A 27,569-nucleotide genomic window follows, 5' to 3' on the forward strand; every position below is an offset into this window, starting at 1 on the left:
CTCCCCGGCAAGTCACAGTTGCACACAGCTGGCTGAATCGATGCCGTGCAACATCCTAGTTTAAAGGCCTTGGTGGCGACTGTTAAGAATTCCGCGTTGTGTAAGACGCTATTCAAGGAGTGTAAAAATAAAGTCAGAATAAACTTGGGGACGCATTTTGATTTCTGTCTTGTGCCCCCTGCTTACGCCGACTTGTGCACTGTGTCTTAGGTGCACCGAAAAATAATTTCATTGGTAGAAAGGGGAGCGCAAGTGCAATTAACGGAATCATTTTAATTAGCTCTAATTATCGCAGGTCCTGCAAATTTTGTAAACGCAGACAAACGCCTCTGCTACGAAGTGACCTGCTTAACGGAAGAGATAGCTTAGCCGGTTTACTGTTCTAACACTATAGGGACACTGTCACTGCAACGAATCCTACTACGTACAACGAATTTGTCTCTTACATGAAACATTTACGCGTTCTCAATCGCGTATATGTCATTTCGTAACTAACTTGGCTGGTAAAGATAGGTTTTCTCGGTAATAATTTTAAGCTAGCAACGCGCGGCTTTTCACGTGCCGCGAGAAGCCGCAGGAGCAAAAAATGAAAGGAGCCCGCTCTGTTAGCATGCAGAAAACGTCGCTCTTCTCCGTCTGCAAAGCGCACGAAATATCCTCCACGCCAGTCGAGTTTTGACGGGAAGATCGAGACGATCAAAGCACTTAGGCGGGCGGAAGAAAAAACATTCGGCTAATGAGTAAACACTCAGCGCATCACCATAGACGACGTACACCATCGAGGAAAAGTACATCCAAGCGCAACGATAACAACGTGAACACGGACCATCACGACAGCGAATTCCGTGCCTGCTTAACAGAACGTCAACGCCGTCATTTGCGGCTGGTGCACAGCGTCCGAGCCAGGAGCACTCTGGTTAGGGAGCCTTTAATCTGCGGGAAGGCTAAAGAGTTCCTCTTGTGACCGATGCTCATGATAACTTTAAAGCGAGGATTTGTGGTTAAGAAGTTTCGAGAAACTGACCGACAACTGTAGGGCGCCTAGATCACTGTACTGCTGCAGGAATACGAACTAATTAATGCTTTCAACGTGGATGAACGCGTGCTTTTTTATCTGCTCCTGCCTGAAATTGTGTGAGAGCACAAAACTGCTCAAGGATTGCAAGAAGTCGATGCAGTGCTTGATCTTGCTTTATGCTATGGATGAACGAAAATGGAGCAGTTGAAGCCACTTGTCATCGGGTGATGAGCGAAAACACTTTGCTCCAGAGGCATTCCGGCAGATTCCACTATAAACAAGAAGGCCTTAAAGATGGCGCCTTTGTTACAAGAGTACCCTGTAAAAGTGAAACCTAGCTGAGAAGCCCAAGATTTATTTTCTGCTGGAATATGCTTTCAGTACCCAAGAAAACATGCTGAATCACACTCACAGAGTTTTCTTATCGCCAAACTTTATAATAATAGCCCTGGAACGACACGACCAAAGCACAATACGGTCTTAAGACATGTACCATTCAAAACTGCTGCAGAGGGTTCTCGCGAATCCCGACCACTAGGCTGAGGTCCCGATTAAACTAAACATTTGGCAAGCCAGCGACACATTCCACGGTAAGGCAACAGTTTTTGTAACCGCTAGTAACTGCTAGGAAAAGTCGGGTTTACCTAAGATCAGAGCACTGCTGGCGACAATTGCAGTGGCTGCGCCGACGAATGCAGGGATGCCATAGCTGCCACGGAGCTCCATAAATAGCTGTGCACTTGTGGAAGAATACCTCTCATTCGATAGCGATCTGTTCATTCGGTCACATCGTTCGATGGAGCTCACTGTGGAGGCCATTAATGAGCGCACGAGGCCCTCGAGGAAGACCAAGCGGTCAGTGACTGGAGCGGGCGAAGAGCCAACAGAGGCGGTTACCCGTGAAGCCATAGACGTATTGGACACTGCAGTTGTTCCTTGCATCCCAGCCGCACTCTCCCTATGAGCACGCAGTAGAGCTTGATGGCATCAGGTCAGCCGTAGTCGCGTGTATATTGAGGCTCACCGTTGATTAACCCAATTACCGAATTAATCCACTAGCTATATTCTTTACCGGCATGCAGTTTAGCTTGATTGGTGTTAAGAGAATAATATTTATGTATTTCATACTGCAGATCATGTTACAGATACAAGCAGAACAATTAGAGATGTAGATATGTCAGATCAAAGGGCACCAAGTAAAAAGACAACCAAAAAAGAAAGCATGCAAAATGACTATCCGCTGACTGTCGTTGTGGCGGTGAGTCTCACTCGCGTATGGTATGCGGAAAAAAGGAAAATTTAAATGTGTCAGTTCGAGCAAAGTACAGGGTAAGTGAACCGGGATGATGGTGACGTGTGATTCGTGTAGCTGAAAATGATATGTAGGGTGCAGGATCAAGCGCTAATTTGTTATCTATGAGCAAAGAAAGAAATTTTCGTCTGATATTCTCGGCAAATATAACCAGACAGCGAATGTGGACAGAACAGAGCAGCACAAGTAAATTTTCGTTGAGTAATGTTCGTTTAATGGCAGCGACAATTACATTTGCACTTCACTACTACTTCATTATTTGCTGACATTGCGATTACGTTGTTGGCTGCCCTGTCCTGAAGACGCCTTTTTTTTTTCTCTGCTGCGTTTCCAGCGCGTTTTCTTGTCGGATACCGTTTCTCTGACTGCGGATCCTCTATTAACTTTTCTTTTGTTCTACGAATGGGTCACTCTGCCATTTTAGTCTTGCTTTCGAGGTGGAGGGTATTCATAGTGCGCCGTTTGGTCGTGAACCTTGTCGCTCTTTTTCTCGACACTCTTCCTATAGCATGGCATTCCGCACTGCATAATCGCCAACAGGCGCTTCAATCTTAGAGGACTGCAAAGGCCATGCCTGGTGAGGTAGTAAACACATCGCACAGAAGACGCTATAGTGGTTTCTAATGTTTCAGCGTACCACTACCCGTTCAACTCAACCCTAAAGGAGTCGTTTTTGTGTCTTTCTTCTCTGCAGGAAGTGCGGCCCACAAGTCCTCCAGTTCTCAGCCCAAGACCGGGGAGGATGCACGTGAGTTGATGTTGAGAGTAGACTCTTTATATGCAGCGAAAATTCAGAGGCTCATTTCAATCCACCCCTCTGATAGTAGTGTTGCAGGAAATAATTCTGTAATATGTGCAGCCACGTCCTCTCTGGATTGCTATCAAAACCTTGGTTTGAGATAGCTGGTCCATGCTACAATATCTTATAAGAACAGCGCGTAAAGGACGGGACAAAGCAAGAGGAACCGTCCTGTATTTTTAAGTCCCTTCTACGTTTTCCCGTCATTTTCGCGCTGTTCTTAGAAGATTTTAGAGTCAGGTTTAAAGAAATGAGATTCGTGATAGCAGCAATGCACTAGTGACAAAAATTTGGGAAGAGAATAAATAGGACCTGGATGGGAAGTACAGTGCCAGTTAAATAGCGCACGTGATAGCGTACTGAAAGCACGCTGCTGCAGACTATTGAGTTCAAATACCCCCTCATGCCACTACTATTCGGGCATACGTGTAGTGGACTCAGTCTGAATTTATTAGCCGCGCATGTTACGGGTGAATAAAAAAATAGCGGAGCCCTTGACAGACGCGTTGTTACGAGATTTACAGATTTCATCTATTTATGCAATATCGCAGGCCATAAGCACACAAGCTGGAGTGGGGCACAGTACATTCGACCATGGTTACAAAATGCTGTGTAAACGGTCAAATAGGAGCGATAGATGAAATACAGTAGGTGGAAAAGCGGAAAATGAGCTTTCAACATATATGAAAAATTGATTACTGCTGAAAAACACATTAACTGGCAGAAAGGAGATTTTTCGTATGCACACATACCGGGAGACAGATTGTCTATCTTTGTTTGTTTATGGGGTTTAACGTCCCAAAGCGACTAAGGCTATGAGAGACGCCGTAGTGGAGGGCTCCGGAAATTTCGACCACCTGGGGTTCTTTAACGTGCACTGACATCGCACAGTACACAGGCCTCGAATTTCTCCTCCAAAGAAATTCAGCCGCCGCGGCCGGGATCGAACCCGCGTCTTTCGGGCCAGCAGCCGAGCACCATAGCCACTGAGCCACCGCGGCGGCTAGATTGTCTATCTGGGTGTTTTTCTAGGAAAGCCTGTTTCTTTTCATTTTTATACAGTGGAGTCGCATGACTCTATGCAGAGGTGAATGCAAAATAACGAATATAAATAGCATGGCAAGCTAGATATCACACCTGATCTCCATACAGCAGCACACACGTGGTACGAACGCAACGGGAATTCCACACATTCATGGCTCTCAAATTAGCAACAAATTTTTACACATTCGGGCAATCCACTACACATTTCAGCAATTTACTCGTCACTAATTTTTTAAAATAAATTAGAATTTCAGTTTATTACTCCTGGTGGATATTCCTGAATCATTTTTTCATTATAATGTTTTCTGGCGCGGAAAACTAGAGCAATGAACTCATAACTATGCTTTTTGATTTGATTATATATATTAAGCACAAAAACTGCAGCCTGGCTTCGGTGAGTCTCGCCTACAGCGTCTCTAAGCCAAGAAAGCTTTGAATTTTTTTACGATATCTGTTCTTTTATGCCTGTTTAAAATAAATCGGAGTACGATCCTTTTCGCTGTTCAAAGTTTTAGCATGTTTCTCGCTGTGTATACGTTAGATAAACGAGACGCATGCTCGAGATGAGGCCGCACTAAAGCAAAAAAAGGAAAGCATCATCATGGAAAATCTCCCGTCTACTAAAAGTTCCGTCTTACAGGGATTTCTGAAATATCATTTTGGTTCTGCGTTTGTTCGCTGAAATTCTGTTCTAAGAAAACCATTCCACTGTATAATTTCTGTTTTCTTCAAACGTCTGCACTGCCCTCCAGTAATGTATGTACCTTGTAAGCAAAACTGAGTCATTCTTGTATTGAAAGGCACTTGCAGGCAATTAAGTTCAGGTCATTTGTAGATAGATATAGATAGATACAGAGAGAGGGGAAAGGCAGGCATGTTAACCAGAAAGGATTCCGGTTGGCAACGCTGCACAGGGGAAGGGAATGAGGGTATTAAAGAGGGAAGAGAGAAGAAACGTGAAGCAGCCACAATCTGTCAATGAAGGCAGTCGCTCTCAAAAAAATTACCGACGATTACGTTACTTCCTAATGCGAAATTTGAGCGCAGCAAATAAGCTGTTTCACCTTTTCGATAGATTGAGGCAAAGAAATCGAGCAACACATGTATGCGCTATCACAGAATTTTTTTTTTCACACGTATTCGCAATTTCGGCTCGGGCGGTGCACATATACAGATCCGGCGCCACCGATCTGGCTCTCTGATTGCCACCGCACAGGGGTTGCATTCGAGGAGGAGCGAAGAAAGGAATTAAGTTCGAGCCGGCGCTTTGACAACCGGAGACTCGCAGGAAGAGGGGGGAGGGGGGCGGCGTGTACACCCAGCGGCAAACGATGGGGGCAGAAGCGCGCGCAGCAAGCGGACAACACGATAAAGGGAGGAGGGAAGAGATAGCAGCGACTGACTGATGCCGCTGACGCCGATAGCGCTGGGGGGATGAAAGGTGGGCGGAGCTGGTTACGAGGCCGACGCCGACGACGACGCGAAACCCAGGAACGGACGCCAAAGAGCTGCGCTCTAAAACAAAAAAATGCCTTGTAAGCCTTGATGGCAGTCGACCGCTGTGGCCACAGACCGAGGATCTTGGCCTCTGTGAAAGGCCGAGGATCAAGGCGGTCCAGAGCACAACGCAGCTTATTTCTTTTGGTCACAAAAACAGGGCACTTACACAAGAGATGAGGGATTGCCTCTTCACAGGCACAGTTCACACAAGAAGGGCTGTGGCCATCGCGACCCGGAAAGCATACTTATTTGTGAAGGCAACGCCGAGCCATAGACGACACAGTAATGGTGCCTCACGACGAGCTACATCACAAGGAAGACAGAGGCGCAGTCCATGGTCCGATGCCCTGAGGCGACGGCTGCGAAACGCTCCCGTGTTCCACGCTGAAAGTGTGAGCTCCGGCCTCAAGGAACGAAGCCCACACGATGCGGCAGCTCTCGTTACAGGGATATTGACAGTGATTCCGTCATTGTGGACAGTACGGACAGCTTCGTCGGCCTAGTGATTGCCATAAATACCGCAGTGGCCCGGCATCCACTGGAAAATTATGTCATGTTCTTTCAATGTGGCGTCATGGTACAGCTGGCGGATTTCTGCAACAAGTTGTTCGTGTGACCCACGGCGTAGTGCAGCTTGCAGGCCTTGGAGGGCTGCTTTAGAGTCGGTAAAAACTGTGCAGTCATGTGCAGATTCTTGACTAATGAGTTGAACTGCAGCCCGTAAGGCAGCTAGTTCTGCACCAGTTGAAGAGGTGAGATAGGCAGTCCTCACCTTCATTAAAATAGACCTGGCCGGTATCACCACAGACCCAGCAGAGCTTGTTGAAGTCACTGAGCCATCTGTGTAGACATGTATGCGGTGTTTATGGTTAAAATGCAGATGATGCAGTGTCAGTTGTTTGAGAGCAGGCAATGATAAATTTGATTTCTTAGTAATTCCCGGAATAGAGAGGTGCACCCGAGGTTCACGGAGACTCCCTATGGGTGAGCATGGTCTTGAAGCATGGGTGAACTGCGAAGGAAGATAGGCACGATGAGCTTGAATCACTTTTGCAAATGCAGTATGTGGTCTGAGTACGGGAAGAACTGCAAGATGATGACTCGGAACTCGCGTGAGGTGCCGAATGTGTGTTCTCATGGTTTCAACAGCAATGTATGAAGTAACAGGATGCTCACCAGCGGCAATAACAGTGGCTACCGTTGAGGCGCATTTAGGCGCAGATTCGTAGAGCTTGCGCTTGAACACTTTGAAGTGTCTGAAGGTTTGTCTTTCTAATATTGGTTAAAATTGGAAAGCTATACCGCATGTATCCCAGGAACAGCGAACGGTGCAGTTGAAGCATCGAGCGCACAGATGCGCCCTAGGATTTTCTCCCGAGGAAGGGAAGAATATGAACAATCGCTGTCAGTTTCTTTCGCATGTCGTAAAGATGGGGACTCCACGAGAGGTTCCTATCGATAATAATGCCAAGAAAGCGGTGGCGTCTTTCATACGAAATGGCGTTGCCATTGATATATATGGGATAACTTGTCATATTTTTTCGCGTAAATACATTTGTAAATACAATGTAAAGAGCAATGCAGCTATAATTGATCCCTGTGGTATACAAGCCTTCAAGGCAGAATACCACTATGCTCGATTTGGTTATTTAATCTGAGAACTTACGAAGGACCGCACAAAAAATTCTTGACGTTGGCATAAAAGGCAGCTCGAAGGCCCCATAGATGCAGTTTATGCAATGAAATACTATGGTTAGCAATATCAAAGGTTTTCTTAACCTTGAGAAAGAGGGCGCAGCTAAACGAGTTTTCCTCGACACCAGCGTAAGACTAGTCTGCAAATTCCTCAAGACGTAATTCATTGCTCCTTCTGGTACTATACCCTTATTCACGAGTGGCAAAGACCGCGAATTTGTTTAAGGGCGTCGTGAATAAAAATAGGAATTTCTCGGGCATTTGTGATAGAATCGGCAGAGAACAATTTGGTCGGTAGTTCTGAATAGCGTTTTTTTCCCCTAAAAGTATTCTTACATTAGCAGTTTTCAACTTTTCCGCTGTTACAGCGGTTTCCAAAAACCCATGAATCAAAACTAGCAGAATATCTGAAAGAGTGGACGTGCTCAGTTGTAGGAGTGAAGCCGATATGTCATCTTATTGCAAAGGGCTTACTCCCTCTGAAGCTAAGTACTAGCCTGGCAAAACTTTTTTTTCACATCCTTGGATGATAAACGGAAGGCGATAAAGATTATTTTAATATTCACTTATTTCTTTGGTCAGCTGCTGCCATTTTTACCGCAAGCGGGAATTCTTTTTTTGAATCCTCAGCTTTTGACAGAGGGTCGTCTACCAGGACGTCAGAGCACGTCAGGCTCACATTTTGTAAGCTGCAAGCTTTAAAGGACAACTCCAGCGGTCTTGTAAACATTCTGAGTTGATTAACACATCTTCTTTACAGTCCCGTCTCTCCGGCACATGAAAGCCGTTCTTCAAAATACCGCCAGGAATTTTTTAAAAGGACCGAAACCTGGAAGCTAAACCACATTCTGCCCAAAACTACAACATCATGACATACCAACCCATGAGGCCACAGTCATTGTACAAAATTTATCTAGTAGGCTTGGATTGGCTAAATTTCCGGCAGCCTCGGTTATTTCTTTTTCCGAAGTGACCGAAACGACGCACGAAATTTTTTCCTTCACTAAACGCAGAGCGAATGTCAACGAGCTGGCCAAACTGTGACGTCACATTCGCAAGGTTGCCTGTAGAAATCGTCCAGAGTGATGAAACGACACGGACGGCTTTCAAATTCATTTGTGCTTCAACATGAAGTCGCTAAGCTGTAGCATTTGACACAAATTACCAGACAACTGCCGATAATCCACCCTGAAAATTTCAGTTAAATGCGTGGAGGTACTATAAACGCCGGAGTCACCCGTTAAGTTTCCTGTGTCAAAGAAAAGTCGGTGTCGTTGGCCATCAGAATAACAATCTAATGGAAGCAGAATATGAATAGAAATGGTCTGAAAAGAAAATCTGTTTTTGAGTGACAATCGAACCGAGAACCTTCTTTATAGAGGGTGTTTCACCTAAGACTTTCTGCAATTTTTAAAAATAAGCTATTTGAATTAGATGCGCGCTTTTTCTGGCATAGCATTGTCAGTGGTGTAGTACATCATAATGCAGCTAAGACGTGCTAACTAGCAGGCTTGTTAACCAATATTTAATAGTTAACTTTTAAACTATTACCGTTGGGCTCCTTAATTATTGAGAGGCATGTAGCCCACCGTAAGTAATACCCATATCCGTTTTTAGAATTTCAAGAACGCGATTATCCTCGGCGCTGTGGCCCAACAAATTTCGCCTACATCGCGCAAAAATACATGCGGTTTCAGAAGCTTGCAGGCAAAGCAACCTCTCCAGTGAACCTAACTCGTCGAGATAGCCAAAATTTGATGGGCCACAGCGCCGAGGATAATCGCGTTCTCGAAATTCTAAAAATGGATATGGACATTACTTACGGCGGGCTACATGCCTCTCAATAATTAAGAAGGCCAACGGTAATAGTTTAAAAGTTAACTATTAAATATTGGTTAACAAGCCTGCTAGTTAGCACGTCTTAGCTGTATTATGATGTAGTACACCACTGACAATGCTATGCCAGAAAAAAGCGCACATTTAATTCAAATAGCTTATTTTTAAAAATTGCAGAAAGTCTTAGGTGAAACACCCTGTTTGCGCCATGCATTCGCTACGCATAGGCTACGAGGTCTTTTTTTTTGTTATCGGCTTCGGCTTAGCATGACATTTCACAAAAAACAAACCTTATATAGCAACAAGAAAAACCGAAATATCACGCAGAACACAGTGCATACATACACAAAGTGTATCTGACAACATTGTAATCACACAGCCACAGGTTGGTTGCGTCTAAGTAAAATTCGCGCAGAGGTAACAAGAGCTCTGCTGTTGAAAGGCACTCAAGAATTTCCACCGCCTGTTTTTGGACTTACACAAACCAATGCATACTTTCACGTAAGTAAATTCGAGCAGGTATTGCTTCTGGATCTAAGTTGTAACCTGCCATTCTTGAGCGCCATAAACAATGAGGCCGATCAGCACAATTGTATACAAAGGTAACCCGTCTTCATTGTCTGCACTAAGTCGCGGGTGCCGTGGGAGTCTAATGAAAGTGTTTTTTCATTGTTCGTTGCAACACATTCCAAAAGTGTAATAACCATTCCCAGCAATCTATGAAAACAGTGTCTGTTGTTTCTGGCTGCATAAAAATTAAAAAATGCGATCGTCACGGTAGGAAAAAATCTCTTGCTTCTAAAAACTTGTGAACCGATCACGTTCCCTTATGTTGCTTGAAAAAAAAGGCGTTTGCTCCTGGCCGCACCTGCATTTTTGTGACTCTTTTTAAAACGTCATTGTCTTGGCCTGTAGTGTAAAGGTCGTGTACAAGGGATCTGAAAAATCAACGTTGCAGAAAGCGCAGTACAGTTTTTTTTGTTTACGCCACAGAACTATTCGCTAGAGAAACGTATTCCCAGAAAACGAACGCTGGCCACCGTTTCTTTGTATCAACCACAAATCCTCCCCGAAACTTTTTCCGTGGAGAACACAAGAAAATCTGGTAACACGCGACGAAGTCTCGCTTGGCAAACCATGCGCAGGAGAGCATCAGTAACCAGCTGTTAAACAAAAACAATTTACTATCTGCCGTAAAAACAGATGCCCCAACCCGCCGTCTTTTAGCCGCCTGAACAAATTAGTCCTGCTGCACCGCTTCCTTTCAGAAGCTCATACAAACACTGCGAAACTCTTATGTAGCCTCTGAATGTATAGATATGAACAATGCAATGTTTACGGTACATACCAGATTTTAGTGAAAAAATCGACGTTGCAAACAGGAGCGCTGCAAAAATTGAGAGTTTGGCTCCTTTCCAGTTTCCTGCTTTCTCACGTATGTCTCTCGTCTACAAAGTCCGGTACTGCTATAGCTTTCACGGAGTTTAGCTGGTTGGAACTGAATAAAACAGTGTTGAGGATTTTCGGGGTCGCAGCGGAGCACCAGAGAGAGACGACCAGCGTGGCAGGCTTCTCGTTCCGAACAGCCCGTGCCGGGCGTGCGCCTCGAGCACGCGCTGTCCATCTTTATTTTTTTTCTAGCGCGCGCTGTAACGCCGATCTCAGCGCCGGCGCTTTATAGCGTCGCCGGGCGCTATAACAGTACGTTCTGAATTACTCGTCATCTTTGACTTAGTGAACTGTCTTAGCGGCATATACTGATGTGCGCATGGATAATTGTGCCCATCTTAATCGTGAACTATGCCACTGTGTTAGTGTTGACTAGGCAGTGTGAAAGGAACCTGATAACGCTATCGCTTTCTAATCTTAACCCTTTGAGGCGCTTCGTGCCCAGTTGTGTACAGAACGAACTCAGAGCCTTATCTGAAATTGTGCTGAGCAGCAGTGATTTCATTGTTTCATGCGAATACGGCATCGGCTATGTCACAGATAATTTGGTTCTTTGTGACTTGCAGCGAACGCATTATATAATATTTCACAAAACGTTAAGCTGGGCTGGACGTCATGCGCCATTTTTATCCAGACAGATTTTGTCATCAGTAATAACATCTCTTTTCCCCCTCAATTTCGAGTGTAAGTGCATCTTTGAAACAGAAACTGTTTCCCGATCCCTCGGGTGCTTGTTTGAGAAATCCTTGAATTTTGATCATAGTATTTCCATCCTCCATGGCAATGATATGAAAATTTAAGGCGGAAGCCTTTAATGTCTCATCGTTGTAAGCAGCAGTTGTCGACAGAAAATGTCACGCTTTTCAATTGGTGGAAACGGTCGTGACGTCACAGTGCGCGAATTTCAAACGGGGCCAATTGTACTTAGGCTAGTAACCATGCAACCAATTGAAGGGATCGTATAGTGATGCTCCAAGTAAGTGGGACTAAGCTTAGTTAATTGCTTAATTACCCAATTAGCCTAATTAGCTTTACTAGTCAGGCCATATAAATAAATAAAACCGATTAAGAAATTGGTCGAGCTCAGGAATCGAACCCCGGTCTTCGGCGTGAGAGACGAGCATGCTATCCACTCCGCCATGCCAGCTTTTTTTCTTTATTGCCTGTCTTTGGCTCATTACATTGCACAACAAAAATACACATAACGCTATATACATACGACACTGTCATGGTCAGCCAGCACGAGACTGGCTTCGTCAGCTTAAAATTCCCGCAACATGCACAACGGCTCTAGTCTTGAGAGCCACTCGGGAGGCTCCGCAGCTGCTTTTTGGATTGCAAGAAACCAGTCCATGCTTTCCCGAAAATAAATTCGGGTCGGTCGTGCGTCTTTGTCACAATGGTAGCCTGCCATTCTGGAGCGCCATATACAGTGGAGGCCCAAGAGCATTATGAGATCAAAAGGTGCCCCATCCTCATTATCAGTGCTTAAATAGCGAATTCCGTGCGCGTCAAGTGGTAGCTCTTTCTTTATGGTCCTTTGTAACACGTCCCAAAAATAAACCCCTTCCCAGCAATGCAAAAAAACATGGTCTATTGTTTCAGGCTGTTTACAAATTAAGCAGTTAGATCCCCACGGTAAAAAGAAATCCTTTCCCTCTACAAACTTTTTAACTGGTAACGTCCCGGTGTGTAACTTAAAAAAGAAAGTCTTTACTCCTGATGGCACCTGCATTTTCTTCACCCTTTTTAAAACATCCCCACCCGGGCCTCCACTGTACAAGGCCCTGTACATGGGCTCTGGGAAAACAATATCACAAAGATCATTGTACAACTTTTTCCTTTTGCTTTTCCACAAATAATCGGTGGAAAAACGTGCCGAAAGAAACCGAACGCTTGCTACAACCTCTTTGTAGTAACCAAAAGTTCGACCAGAGAGCTCTTCTGTGGATACCACAAACTCCGGCAGCAATCGCCGCAGCTTCACTTGGCACACGGTGCGCAAGAACGGGTCTTTGACGTCGCGAAAAAACAAAAAACGGTTCACCAGCTGCCTTAAAAAGAGGTGCCCTAGCCCTAGCCCCCCGTCTTTTACCCTCCGGAACAGGTTCGTTTTGCTACAACGTTCCCATTCGGACGCCCATATGAAAACTGCAAAAATCCTGTGTAGCTTCTGAACGTTCACACGCGAGCAATGCAAAACCTGCATCACATACCAGAGTTTGCTAATAAAAAAAAGATTGCAGACTGTAGCTCTGGCGAAAATTGCCTTTCCATTTCCCAGCTCGGTCACGTGCGTCTTTAGTTTGCTCTTTCCAATAGTCCTCGCTATCGCGATAAGCATCGAGCGGAACGCCCAAATACTTGCCCGGGGTCGTCGCCCACAGTACGTTGGCGAAATGTTCCGGGTGGGATGGCCACCATCCATGCCAGAGCCCAAGGCACTTGGACCAGTTAACCCCGCTACCTGTGACTTCGCTGAACGCGCGTACACACCCGACAGCTTCACTTATGCTCCCCTGATCAACCGTAAATACTGCAACGTCATCTGCATAGGCCAGCAGCTTGACTTCAGCTGCTTGTAACCTAAAGCCATTAATACTATTGTTTTCTATGATTTTCATGCACAGCGTTTCGATGTAAATACAAAACAAGAGAGGGCTGAGGGGGCAGCCCTGACGCACCGAACGCTGCACGCTAATGTGGGCCCCCAAACTCTTGTTAACAATCAGTCTCGTCGTGCAGTTTCGATACGCCAGGGCTACACCCTTACGGATAACTGAACCGACGTTCACATGGTCTAAAACGGTAAACAAAATTTCATGAGAAACACAATCAAATTCCTTTTCAAGGTCAATCTGAAGCATCGCTACTCGCCCATTGATGTCACAGCTTTCAAGCACACTGCGCGCTTTGTGAATGTTGGAAAAAATTGAGCGCCCTTTGATTCCACATGTCTGGTGGGGTCCAACAATATCCGATATCACTGTCTGCAGTCTACGCGCCAATACCTTCATAAAAATTTTGTAGTCCACATTAGTGAGTGCTATGGGTCGATACGCTGTAACCAATTGTAATTTCTCTATATCATCCGTTTTAGGTATGAGCACTGTATGGGAGATCCCAAAAGACGGAGGCAATACGTTTATTTTATAGGCTTCATTGAAAATTGTACACAGCACTGGGGCAATTTCGTGCTTAAATTCTTTATAAAATACCGCACTGAATCCATCTGGTCCTGGTGATTTTCCTAGGTTTAACTGATCTATCGCGTGCTCTACCTCGCTGTGAGTTATTGTTAGTTCCATTTTCTTTTTGGTTTCTTCGTCCAGCCGTGGCATTGCACCAAGAAACTGATGCGTAAATAGGTTTAGGTTTTATGGGGTTTAACGTCCCAAAGCGACTGAGGCTATGAGAGACGCCGTAGTGGAGGGCTCCGGAAATTTCGACCACCTACTGCGTCTACAGGAGTCGATGAAAAAAGCCTCTGGTAGTATTCATTAAAGGCTTCTTTGATGTGGTCAGTGTCTGCCGATAAGATACCCCCCCATTCTATTTTATCGATGTGATCGAAACGTGCTCTTGGTCTAGAAAAAGCCCGCCATGCCAGCTCGATGGTTTGGAATGAACAAAGGCGCGTCTAGTGAATACGGTGTCTTCACTCACTCTCATCCTCCTCTATTGAGAGGCAGAGAGAGGCAGATGCATTTCCTTTCCTCAAAAACCAATTTACCGACGAGCGAGGCGTAGAACCGAATGGGCGATGGCGTTCTATGGACTCCTTGGCAGCGTTGCAAGACGCTGTCGCGTTCCACACTTAGGGGCGAAGCTTATCATCTTTACCACACATCAGTGACCGCACTTTAGGTAAAAAAAGTGCCCCCCTGAATTTTGTGAGACTGCGTAATTTCCATTCCTCAAATACAATTTTCATTTTCTTCATTACGGCTCCTCTTTATCTATCTTCTTTCACTCCCACTCCTCCCTTCCTCTACGGTGCGGTTCAGGTGTTCACCGAGATGACAGAGAATTACTGCGCCATTTCCTTTCCTCAAAAAGCGTTGCGTTCAAAGGGCAAGACATCGCGCCGAACGGGTGGTGGCGTTCCGTGGACTCTCTGGCAGCGCTACAACGCGCTGTCGCGTTCCACTCCTAAAGCCGAAGCTTAAGGGTCATTAATTAGTATTCAGTTAATTAGTATTCAGGCATTAATCAGTAATTAACCATTAATTAGTGATTTGTCATCACTTAGTAATTAGTACTCAATTATATGTGACGCCACCAGAGCCACAGAAACAGCGAAGGTGGTGCGGAAAACGCTTCCGCCTCTACCCACTTTAGACAGTCAAAGTGCCCCCTGAATTTTTGCTTCGCTTTGTAGAAAAATTAAACGCTGGTATTTTGTGGCGGAAAACTCACAAGTTGTCTGTCTTAAAGCCTGAGTATACTGTTTAGTAGGAAAAATAATTGTTTTCGATTGAAAACTAAAAGTGCCATCTGAGAGGATTTAATGCGAAGCTTAACTGCCCCCCAATTTTTTTTCCACGCAGATATTTATTCAGCGACCACAGCTTTGCAAGATGACCAGCTTGTATGATTTTAAAAGGGTCATTCGAACTCCTTCCAAAAGCGCAGGCGTTGTGCAATTCGAATACGTGCCGCAGCCCTTTATCAGTGTCTTTTTATTCGGGAAAAAGGTCACCGTTTAGACATTTAGCATGTTTATCGCGTTTCTAAAGCCAGTCTCTATTCACGGTTGCCAGAATAATTTCGGCCTTTGCCACATGTAATTCTTCCCTTTTGTGTGCAAAATTTCTTGGCACAAGCGTTTTTTAGCTCGTCAACTTAACAAAACATTTCGGACAAACTATATCCACAGGTTTACCATCAAATAAACGTGCCCGTTAAAGGATGCTACTAACTAATTTTCTTTCATCGATAATTTTCCCAAGTATCTTATTAGCATCACTGAAACCTGACAAAGCAGTTCCAGACAGCGTATACTACGGAGAAAAATTACAGGCAGTTAATTAAGGAACGGTAGCCATTGTGAAATGATGCATGGAGTCAAGGTGAGATTCGGCGCATGAACAGCGATGTGCTCAAGACATGACTTCATCCGTCTAACTTTCATGAAAGCTTCTCAAGTAGGGGCATTATTCGTGTTCTCAGTTCGAGGAGTGGGAAGAGAAAACAGACACTCTGGAATAAAAATTTTGCTTGCACATAAAATATCGATGTTCAGGTCACCTGTCAAGCAGAACTTTTCACCTCGTTTGTGCTTAAAAAGTATTTAATTGAGTCTAATTACGAATTGTGCCATGCTACCAGAAGGGGGTCTATGCAGGGCTAATATTGTTAGTGTTTTAAGTAATCAGTTCAGTTTTAAAGCTAGAAATTGCGCATGCAATGGCAACAGCAGAAAATCTTACTTTTAGCTAACAAAGACAGCAGTTCCTTCCCCAAGGGGTACCGGGCGTGTGATAAAACTGGCAAATTAGCTATTCTAGGAAAACAAATCTAATAAACATTTTGGTGCATTTACGTCGATACTAAGGAATACGGCGACAAAGCGTAAGGGATCCTCTGCTATAGCCTTTAATTGCTCCGAATATTTGCGATTGGTACGAACATTAAGTTTACCAACGTTCATTGACGACCTGCATTTCGGCCACGCTCTGCTTTAAACCAAAAAAAGTACGAAAATTTCAGTGCAGAAGGTAAGAATCGGTCATTTATTTTATGTTACACATGTCAGCGTCACGAGTGATTCGGATGAGAGCTGCAACTTCGCCTTCCTTTGCGTCCTGTAACGCATATAAATTTGCAGCATTTGGTCTTCCCTGTGGTCCTTTCTCGCGAGAATAACCTGCAATTGTTCTCTGTCATTTTGTTTATTTGAATATAGCTGGTACAAAGATTATTATTCAAAAAGGCTCTGAAGCTTGCCTCGCGCTGGAAACCAGCGTTCTCGAAAAACAATTGATTACAGTCTCACGAAAATCGGAGGCTATGGTTTGTTCGCCTCGAAGGCGGTCCACTGCCACCACTCCCCCCATTACGAGGCTTCTGCAGTTCGAATACCGCGGCAAGCTCATCAGAGAAATCAGTCACATTTTCATCTTTTTGCCATTTAAAGCTATGAACTTTCATTCTGGCTTTCCTTCTATGTTGCTCGGAATGATCTAGCGCTTTCTGTAGCCGCTGGCTCAAAGATTCTCTAAGGAGCATCCTTTCCTGGTTTTTGTGCATCTTTTTTCTGCCAACCGAAGCTTTTTTTATCTTTTTAAATTGATGAACGAACTCGTCTTACCTAGCAGTCAGAACTGTTTCAGATTTCTGCACATTATTAGACGTATTATGATGCCTACTAAGTTTGCTTGTGACACCGTCAGAGAATCAGCCTTGACAATCAGCTCTGACAAAAATTCTACATTTCGTTTCATGTCTTTCATCTCTTTCACAAGTACTGCAAGTGAGTCAGAGTTGCCCGTAGATTAGAACATCTGCTGCGGGCTGGAGGAAGTGAGTTTTTGCTAGTGCGGGAGATTTTGCCCCCTCAAGCAATTCGTTGTGGCGGTCCCACCGCAATGAACGTAACTGCAGCGAAACGTAAACATTTGTGCCCCTAATTGCACGGCTCTTTACAATCCATGCATCTCACAAAACGGCCATCATAGAGCAATGCATGCGTCTCACAAAACGACCATCATTGAGCAATGGCTTCTGACAAACGATACATTCATTACTCTCAGCCATAACAGAGCGTCCGGCTGGTGACCAAAAAACGGGTGTTCTATTACGACCGCTGCGGTCGAGTTTCGATGGAGCGAAATTCTAGAGGCCCGGGTACTGTGAGATGTCAGTGCGCTTTAAAGAACCCCAGGTGGCAGGAATTTCCGGAGACCTTCACTAATTCGTCTCTCATAGCATGAGTCGCTTTGGGACGTTAAACCCCATAAACCAAACCAAACCATAAGAGAGTACCACTCTTCCCAATGAACACTCATAATTCGGCGGCAATAAAGCAAAAACCAAAAACAATGTAAAGAAAAGCACTGTACTTACGGACACAAGCGATAAGTTTTGAGCAAGCACGTCGCCGATAACTGCACAGCTGTACGTGTTTCCGCGCCTATTATCTTCTGACTTACTGGCTGGCCATGGCAGGATTGTCGCAAAGATGGTGTCAGTTGAAATCTTGCCCTGGGTGCAGCTTGAAATTACCTTCAGATCCCGCTGGTTAGGGGTTATGTGCAGTCCGGAAGTACAGAGAACTGTCTCAAAAACAAGCGATAAGTGTTAGGTAAGCAGGCCGCCTCCGTCGCCACATTACTTTTATAATTATTGCAATACTGATAGTAATATTTATTTCGTGTGAAAAATTTAAATGGTGGCCTCCCGAACCATCAAAAAGGCTTCAGTTTCAACGCCTGGGAGCAGGCAATAAATAAGGCATATGCTGCCACAACACAGAATAGAAAACTCAAAATAAGCAACAAAAATATGCCACATTAAAAAAATCAGCAGACACAATATAACGTGATAACAGCGCAGTTCAGCAAGTCAAGATTTCATTTTATTTCTAGTGTAAAAAGAAAGTATTTTTTTTTATTAGAGATGTTTGCCATGAGGCATAATGTAAAAGGGAAAGAAAGTTATAAGAAGGAGTGTAAACAAGCCTCGCCTAAAAGTGGCAAAAGTTCAAGATAAAGCGATTATCATGAGTCCACTTGCGATAGTCGTCTGAAACATCCCATCGCAGGCCTACCTTCTTTAGGAAGCGTCGTCTCTCGGAAGCTTTAGCCGGGCAAGTCCACAGCAAGTGTTTATCGTCACACTGGTCTGGCGCAGCACCACAATGAGGACATTTGTCAGTCACTTCGAAACATTTGTGACGCCACCGATGACGCACAGAAGGAGTCAGAGCCGCAGAATAAGTGCCATATTTCAAGCATGATTGGAGTGGTTCGATGTCACTTACCTTCTAGGAAAATAAGTATTCCGTGATTGGCTGCATGGCTGATATTCATCATGAATACACTATACCCAGCCCATAACAACCAAGAACAAAGCCACACAAAAGCACTAAAGGAGAGCGGCACGCGCTCCGGCAGCAAGAGAAATTGGTTCAATTTAGAATCTTGATTTTGTTATGAATTCATGTGAGAACAAAAAGGGCGCAGTATAAAATTTCATTTTGAGCGAGGTGCGCAGACATGTTTGCCTTCGTCAAAGAGGTGCCTGTTCCTGACAGTTCCGTCGACTCGACGGCAGGTTGCGGCGCGGATTAGCCAAGGCCGTTCATTACAGCCGGAAGGACAGCTATGACAGAAAGGATGACACATACTCCCTAGCCATCGTCATAATAAATTAATAGCGTTCACTGCAGCAGAAAAGCCTCTCCCGCATCCCTAAAATGAACCCGGTCCGTTGAAACCTGCCTATCTGCACAAACTTCCTATTCTCATCATTGGTCAAGCTACCCATCTCTGCAGTGGCTAAGTGGGTCCGGCGTTGCGCTGCTTAACCCAAGGTGGCAGGTTGGATCCAGGTCGCGGTGGCCGTATTTCGATGAAAGCGAAATTCAGGAACAGCTCTGTCATGTGGGATGTCAGCCCACGTTAAGGAGTCCTTCAAGATCCGCAGTAATCAGGAGCCCTCCGCTACGGCTTCTCCAATAACGCATTTGTTGCCTAGGGACGTTAAACCCCAATTGTACATTTTTCTTCCGCCCTCCTAGCTCTCTGCCACCCCTCCTATGCTTACTTTCACTAAAGCTGCAACTTGTTCAAGTCTTTCTCGATTCATAGCTTAATTCCGAGAAAACAGAATGAGAAAAAATCTACAGAGAATGTTTACTACACTCAAATCAGTGCGAAAACATCAATGTTTGCTGCGTAGAAGCAGACGATAATTGGGCAGTGCCGCTCGACGGAGCGCTCACGCTGCGCGAGGTCCTCGGACTTACTGTAGACGATTTTGCTGGACTGAGAACCTTCGGATTAGTGCTTGCGCACTAAAAAAAGCGTACAGTAGAAGCGCGGACTCACAGCTCAATTTTTTACTCCGAGAAACAGCTCTTATACTCACTTTTCCGAACGAAAATGAATAAAGCACAAATAATAAAAAAATGCTTGTCATAATACACGTTACCCCACTATGTCGTTCGCTTCAGGCACAGACACGACACCTCAGTAGGCCAGGCCCGAAATGCCCCCCTGCCGTTTATTGCCTTTGATTTATAGCTGCGGCTGCAGCGAGGAAAAGAGAACGGAAAAGAAAATTTGCCTTGTTATCGGGCCGCTTGAGTGATAGGCACACCTGATACGCCCACCAGAAAAGGAAAAGGCACTCCCTCACGGAGGCACACACGCATTAGAGTGGTTATATGGCTTTTTGTAGTAAACAGCTAACCACGTTATCACTCAGTGTTACTAGATGATGATGATGAAAACGTTTATTGAAAGCGCATAAGCTTCGGCCTGAGCTTTTCTTCCCCGGAATCCTTCCACGTCCTCCTTTACTGATTCAGGCTCCCTCTCTCCATTACCAACATATTCAGAAATATTACAACATTTGCGCTTTGAAAGGCAGGCACTCCCGAGGCCCGCTAAGGGTCTTAGTAAATCAGAAAAATGTCACCTTCGCAGGCTACTAACTATGTCTTTCAATAATCCAGCTACGTTTCACGCCATTGAGCCCGAGTGCTTTTCGGCACAGTGCAAATTTTCTGGCCAGAAGGCAAACTTATACCATATGGTATGGGCTTGTCAGAAAAATGACAGCATTGACATCATAAATCAGCCAACGCGGGAGGGCTGGGAGGCGGCTCTGTCTATCTCGGACCTCGAGGAACAACGAACACTCGTCGCCAGAGCACGGGCAGCGGCTTTTACCAACGGTGTCTCAGTGTTACTAGAGGATTATTTATGCAGACTTCTTTGTTATTGTAGACGTTCTAAAATTCTTCTTTTGAGCTGACATCTGTTTGCCAAGCATGATGGTGTTAGAAAACTGATGAATGCATTCATCTTTCCTGCAATGAAGACCAAGCCGAGTTAATCATTCATTGAAATGGGACGTTAATCTAAATGAGGACAACCGTTTGCCAGAAAAAGTGGCCTCTACGACAGGCTACCTCATTGGAGGCACCTGGGTGGAGCGTTCTCATGATGCTAGACAACATCCTAATAAAGAAGGTAGTAAATTACTGCCAGCTTATTAATTACGAAACACTAAATTATACTGGCCGGTATGTACTACAGTCTTGGTCAAAAGTTTAGAGCCCAGGGCGTCTCTTCACAATTCTATTCTAAACACAATTTTATCGTCTTTTATAGATAAAGTAGAGCGTTAGCGAAACATCTCGTACCGAAAGAGCAGAGCGTACAGCGTGTGTCTCGTGACCGCCTTCGCAGAGGCCGGCGGCTTCCGGGCATCCCTGCACCGGCACAAGACCAAGCGGTTCCTGTCGCAGACCAGCTGGCTGAGCCTGCCTGGCCGCAAGGGCGGCTCGGAGGTGTCCGCCCAGAGCAACGGCGCCGGTGGACCATCTTCGCCGGGGCCGGCAGCCACCATCGCGGAGTCCTCCGAAGAGGCACCCGGGGCCCCCGGTGCTACAGACGCTGCTGACGAAACAGTAGCCGTCGCGCACGTATAGGGCATGGAGGGAGTTTGAATTCTCATTTTTTTTGTGAGAAATTGTTTCCATATCTCGGCGCGACCTCGGGCGCCTGGCCACAAGCAGTGTTTGAGACTACATGGATCCCTTCTTCTCCTATGCAACCAAGTGCGAACGATGATCTCGCGCTTCAGTTCGTGCTTCAGCAGCCACGGCCGGCTGGACAGCCGGCAAAACAAATAGGAAAACAACAAAGCTGTCCCATAAGCGCGCCATCATATAATGGGGTGGTACTGCTGACTAAGCACACACCTGGTTTCCAGTCATGCACGAGGCATGGCGTCGCGCAGCACAGAGAAACCCACGGTGTTTCTGGCTCCAAATGGAAGAATATATTTGTATATCCATTTTTTGCTTTACCGCAGCATTTTACACGGGTGAATTCTTCGCAAATGCTGAAATAACGGGTGTTTCACCTAAGATGGTCAGCGATTTTTTTTAAACATAGCCTCTCTCATCTAGAAGAGTGCTTTTTTCGACAAATCATTGCGAGTGGTGTAGCTGATCAGAATACAACTGATACGTGCTAAGTAGTAGGCTGGTTAACTTGCACTGAATAGTTAAGTTTTCAGATTATAGATTTTAGAATTATTTACTGACAACTTTCACTGACTGAAAAAAATGTTAGGGCAGGAAAAAAGCTACTAACATATTAGCTTGGCTAGCTTCCTACCTATACTTCGTATGGGCAGCAGTCCCGATTGAAGGTTAACGTACATATTTTTGTACAAAAAAAAAACAAAGCGCTAAAAATTGAAATAAAAGCAAGTAGTTGAGAATTGATTAAAGTTATAAATGTCTGATACCAATTAACCTTTACTTCATACATTGGTATGGGAGCCGCCCACGGTGGCTCGGTGGTTACAGCGCTCGGCTGTTGACCCGAAAGACGCGGGTTCGATCCCGGCCGTGGTGGTCGGATTTCGATAGAGGCGAAATTCTAGAGGCCCGTGTACTGTGCGATGTCAGTGCACGTTAACGAACCCCAGGTTGTCGAAATTTCCGGAGTCCTTCACTACGGCGTCCCTCATAGCCTGAGTCGCTTTGGGACGTTAAACTTCATAAACCAGCTAACACACATGTATGGAGTATTCTTAAAAACACATTCACACATTTCTACTTCCTACGTTCATCATTATGTAAGGCAGTTGATGTGACAGAAAAAAGGCACTGCATGCCATTATTCGGAAAATCACTTTGAATTTGATTAGAGAACATGGCCAATTATATTGGCGCTCTAGAACAAGGTATTTTCTCATTAGCTTTGGCTCATGTTATTTGTATCAATATTTTGTCTGTAAGAAATTCAAACAATGAGGCATATAGTAGCGTAGCATGTGTCGGCCGTATTTGGTACGGGAAAAGGGTATTAACCAGCAATCATACTTGTTTATTCTTCATGTGATTTTGAAATGTCTTCGGTGATTACAAAGGTTAAGGAAAATTGTCCTTTTACTTCCAAGACTATGAATTTATTTCATAATAAGAATAAATTTGTGAGCGTGCTGAAAAGGGAGCGCAGTGGGCTTGACAAGGAGGTCTGCATGAGTTCCATATGGCGCACTCACTACGTGGAGAATGGCTTTTGTCTGAAGCACGAGCAATCTGTTAATGTTACATTTAGCCTCCTTTATAGAGAGGTGTGAATGGTTTATGGTTTATGGGGATTTAATGACCCAAATCAACTGAGGCTATGTGGGACGCCGTGGTGAATGGCTTCGTGAATTTCCACCACCACGGGATTTTTAACGCACACTGACGTCGCGAAACACACAGGCCTCAAGCCTTCCGCCGCCGTCGAAGTGCGACCACCACGGCGGGATTATTGACAGGTGTGTAGCCCATTATAAGTAATATATATATATCAGTTTTTGCAATTTCGACGAGCTACGTATACTGGAGAGTTTACTTTGCCTGCAAGCGTCTTGAAACCGTATACATTTGGGCGCGTTGTAGGCAAAATTCGTCGGGCCCACCACACGCCTCTAAATAAGTAAGGAGACGAAAAGCAATAGATAAAATGTTCACGATTCAGTATTAGTTAACCAGCCTACTAGGTTAGGACGTCTTACTTGTATTCTGGTGTACTACATTGCAGAGAAAGCTAGGCCCCAAAAAGGGCTCTTCTAACTCGAAAAGCCTCTTTTTAAAAATTGCAGAACATCTTAGGTGGAACTCGCTGTATAAGAGCTCGTTTCTTACGTATTTGTCTACAGTGTGCTTCTGCTTTCGTCCACGGATAAGTAAGTGTAGTAGGAAAGGAAGAAAATTTGGGGCAATGATTTTCAGAGGTCTTTCTTCGACAGTGTCCATTAACTAGTAGCAGACGCCAGGTTGGGACCTGACCTGGTACAGGATGGAATTAGGCCAATTTATAATGAAATGCTCTGTTCACAGCAATGTTTAAGCACTTGGCCAGCTCGGAAGTATTCCTCGCGTGAAAAATTCTCGTGAACTGTTTCAAGGATGAATGGTAAGCTATAACACGCTGCACCCTACAGACGCGCACGCTGATTCGGATTGCGCCTGTTGGCTTTTCTCTTCCGCTCATAATCATTTCGCGTCAGGTTCTCATGAGCACATGTTCCCCGAAAGATATGGCAATGAGGAAGAAGATTCAGTTCTTTCAGGTCTGTGCACGCCGCCAAGAACTGAACAGTGTGCTGTACGCTTCCCTGCGCGACCTGCGCATTGCGCTACTCTATGTATGTCAGGTCGCAAGTACAGCAGCGCGGTAGTTGAGCTCTTCCGTGAATGGAGTGCTTCGAAACGTTTTCTGGGCACCTGTACAATACGTATTCTACACGTATTCTACGAGTGTACGTATAGGGATCGTGCACGTACATTTAAGATGATTCGGTGTTGATATATCTGAAGGAAAAGGCACTTACTAATCACGGGCCGAGAATGAACTTCGTATGCTTTGCATGTTTATTCCGAAATAAAGAATTAAAACAAAGAAAAACGACTGTGTTCGACTCTATGTATACTAAGCTATAGCGTTGCTAGCGAAGCTGCATCGCTTGTAGACCAAAAGACTGCTTTGAACAACTACACGTGTATGTGGGGCAGCGCGCATCTTTTATGGTGACTAGTACCCAATACGGGCATAGAGTAAGGGCCCTATACTGACGAGGTGAAGTAAGTCGTAGGCGGTAAGACACATTGCAGCATTAGTCTGAGAAAACGAAACAAAGTTCAAAGCTACAACACTTGATGGGCTTGATATAACGTTAATAAATTAGCGGTCGCTCCATTCAAGCCCAGGCTTAACTCTTCTCATAATACAATGGAAAATGCAGTGTAAGAACCGCTCAATTCCTGTATGCCTTTAGCGCCTACGAAACGGCCCTCTGCACCGTGCAGAAGCACAATGATTCTGACGGGTATGGATTTGCATCTGGACCATGCACATTGATTCTGGTCGAAGCAATTTAATCCAAACCAGCACTATATAAAGGACAGTGGGCCTAAACTTTCATGGGAATTTTAATGGAAATGGCAGTGCACATACTTGATCGCATAAATCTTCATCAGTTTCGCACGCCGCTCTGTTTGCCAAGATTCATTAAAGCATGCATCCTGGCAATTTCTGCGGGTGCCCAGAGGGGAGAGGCCCACTGTTATGGTGTCCATCAGCTGCATACACAGAAACCGGAGAAGCTAGCAGTTTTCATGTAGCTCGCAGCATTTTCCGGGCTCTACTGGCACTTTTCAGATGTGATTCCTGCGCCAATCCTTTTAATTTGCAGGGTTCACAAGCAATAATTACGGCCATCTGGTGACAAACAAACGGAAAAGGAAAACACGTTTTGTTATAATCAGCCTAAATATGTACACTGCATGACAAAGGCCTCTATCATATCCCTTAAATTAACTCTTGCCTGTTCCAGCTGATTCACCTTATCCCTTAGATCCTCTTTATCTCGTCCGTCTGCAATTCCTACCGTTCACTGCTACGCATGCCGCTTGTCGGAATCAATTCTCTTGCAATAAGGGCCCGCTCGTTACCTTCCCTTGGGCCTCACGGACCTCACGATGTTCATATATTTTTTTTATTTCAATTAGGCATATTATTAGCTCGCATTTGTTTCCTGACCAATTCACCTCTCTTCCTGTATCTTAAAGATGCCTCTATAATTTTCTGTTCCATATCTCGCAGCACAGTAGTCTTGAAAATTTTAAATTTATGTAGTTAAAATAAACAACTATTTATTTCATTTAGGTATTAAATTCAGTTTCCTATTTTCATTTTTTATTATTCCAAGTTCCTGCCCGATAGGCGAGAAGTGCCAACATACAACTAATGTATATTTCCTTCTTCAGTAATAGAGATAAACTGCTATTGATCAGTGAAACTGCTTGCCAAATGCGCCTTGCCCCATTCTTATCCTTCTAGTTCATTTGCTCTCGTAGTCTGTCTCAGCGGTTATTGCCTGTCTTAATTAGAAGTATTGCCTTACGATCTGCAATGATTCGCTGCCTATCGTAAACTTTTGTGCTCTTCCGAGGGTATTTAACCCAACTTCGGATTTGTTTATATTTTTTTGCATCTGACTTTCTGGTTTCCTGTGTAGGCAACCGATCATGCTGTGCCATTCGTCCCCACAGTTAAGTAACAAAACACTCTCTTTAGCAAATCGGAATTTACTACACTTTATTCTTCAGTAACCTTAATCTAGTTCTTTGAGTACCCCACTTAATGACGCGGCAAATAGTAACGGAGAGATCGTGTATCACTTCCTGATATACCCCCTGATTGGGATTTTACCGCCCTACCTACGGAGAGATATGGTGGCTGTCAGGCGCCACAGGTAGTTTCCAGTATAAATCGCTTCAAAACTTTTGCAGCACACAGTTTCCGTAACTCTTTCAACTTTAGTTTAGCGATACACATTTTTCATAAAATTAAGGAGGATTTCACTTCCTTCCGAAATATGTATCTTTCTAGAAACATTGAATACGAGTTGCGCTTGGTTTCTCTATCTACTACAAGATCCAGAACGAATTATGGAACGCAAAGTATAAGTATAATGAAATTGCAGCTTTATGTAGTGCGCATCCATCTTTAGTGGAAATAGGTCAAGAAGCTACGAGTTCTATCGCCTTTAAAAAGAAATTGAAGTCGCTCTTTCCTGCTTTGTAATTTTGTGTTTATTTGAGTGGGTTGGCACATTTTTTTGTTGTTTTATCAGTGTTGTGGATTTGTCTCTTTCTTGTATATTTGTACTCCAGTGTCTGTTGTCAATTTTGCAAAAGATTTTCAATTTGCTAGTTTTAGTTGTGTTGTATTTTTTGGTTAGACAGTTCGGGCGTAACGGTGTCACGTTTCTGTTTTTTAAGATTTCAGAAGTGTCTTTCTTTGTCTTTGTGATTAGGCTTGCTACCTTAAAGTATGCTCTTCTTTTCTTATAAAGCGTTTTTTTTTAATTCCATATGTGATATGCCATTTAGTCACCTTTGTCCTGATGAGTTAGCCGGGGTGTAGGCCTCGTCAGGAGGCATGCTTTGTCTGCCTCCATTTGCCTCTCCCCGGGGGCATATTGTAAATATGGCCGAATAAACTTTTCAAACCTCAAACTTTTCAAACATATGCCTCTTCTACACCCCAGTTCCGCAATACCTGCATCATTGCTGAGGTTTCGACTGAGTCAAACGGTATTTCGTAACATTTGAGGCAAAGTATTCATATGGGTTAGCTATATTTTGCAGATTTCTCTATCGGCTGATTGGTGGGGTGAATATGGTCTGTTCTTGAGCAGCCATATAACAGCCGCAAAAACTTAAGGTTCCTCTAATTTTATTACAAATTACCTTGCGAATACTTTGCAAGCAACGGGGCGTAAGCTGGTCGGTATAGACATTTTCAAGTTCTTGGCGTCCCCTTTCTGATGGATTACCGTTTTTACTATACTCCAGTACACTCAAGGTCACAAATGGCAGAATACAGCGGAAAGGAATGTAGACGGGAAGAGAGCACACCGCGTGTCCGTGTCACCCTCCTCTGTCTTCAGTCGGTGTCACGGGCACGCACTGTACTCTCCTGCCGTCTCTTTTTGTTTGCTATATATTCCATTGTTAATTGCACCAACTAGCCCAACAGCAAGCTTGAGGTCATGAGCGATTTCGTGTACAGGGTGGCAGGTTTTTCTTGCACCCTATCAGCATTATGCTCCTCTTCCCCAGCCGCTTTTCTCCTTCTCATACTTTTAAGCTTTCTTTTCATCCTCTT

The 27,569-nt window shown here is 44.5% G+C and overlaps 1 protein-coding gene across 2 annotated transcripts in view; it reads left to right on the top strand.

The window, feature by feature from the left end:
* Nucleotides 1–26,925, top strand: part of LOC149344790 (melatonin receptor type 1C-like) — a 145,418-nt gene extending 118,493 nt beyond the window's left edge. For both annotated transcript variants that reach the window (XM_089546391.1, XM_089546392.1), the window contains exons 4-5: nucleotides 3,025–3,078; nucleotides 21,075–26,925. In XM_089546391.1, coding sequence (XP_089402517.1) covers nucleotides 3,025–3,078; nucleotides 21,075–21,316 — 296 coding nt within the window. In that variant the 3' untranslated portion in view covers nucleotides 21,317–26,925. The remainder of the gene's footprint in view (nucleotides 1–3,024; nucleotides 3,079–21,074) is intronic.
* Nucleotides 26,926–27,569: the final 644 nt, after the last annotated feature.

This window comes from Amblyomma mixtum, chromosome 5 (genome assembly GCF_055824585.1).
Source record: "Amblyomma mixtum isolate Tamu chromosome 5, ASM5582458v1, whole genome shotgun sequence".
Taxonomy (NCBI): domain Eukaryota; kingdom Metazoa; phylum Arthropoda; class Arachnida; order Ixodida; family Ixodidae; genus Amblyomma; species Amblyomma mixtum.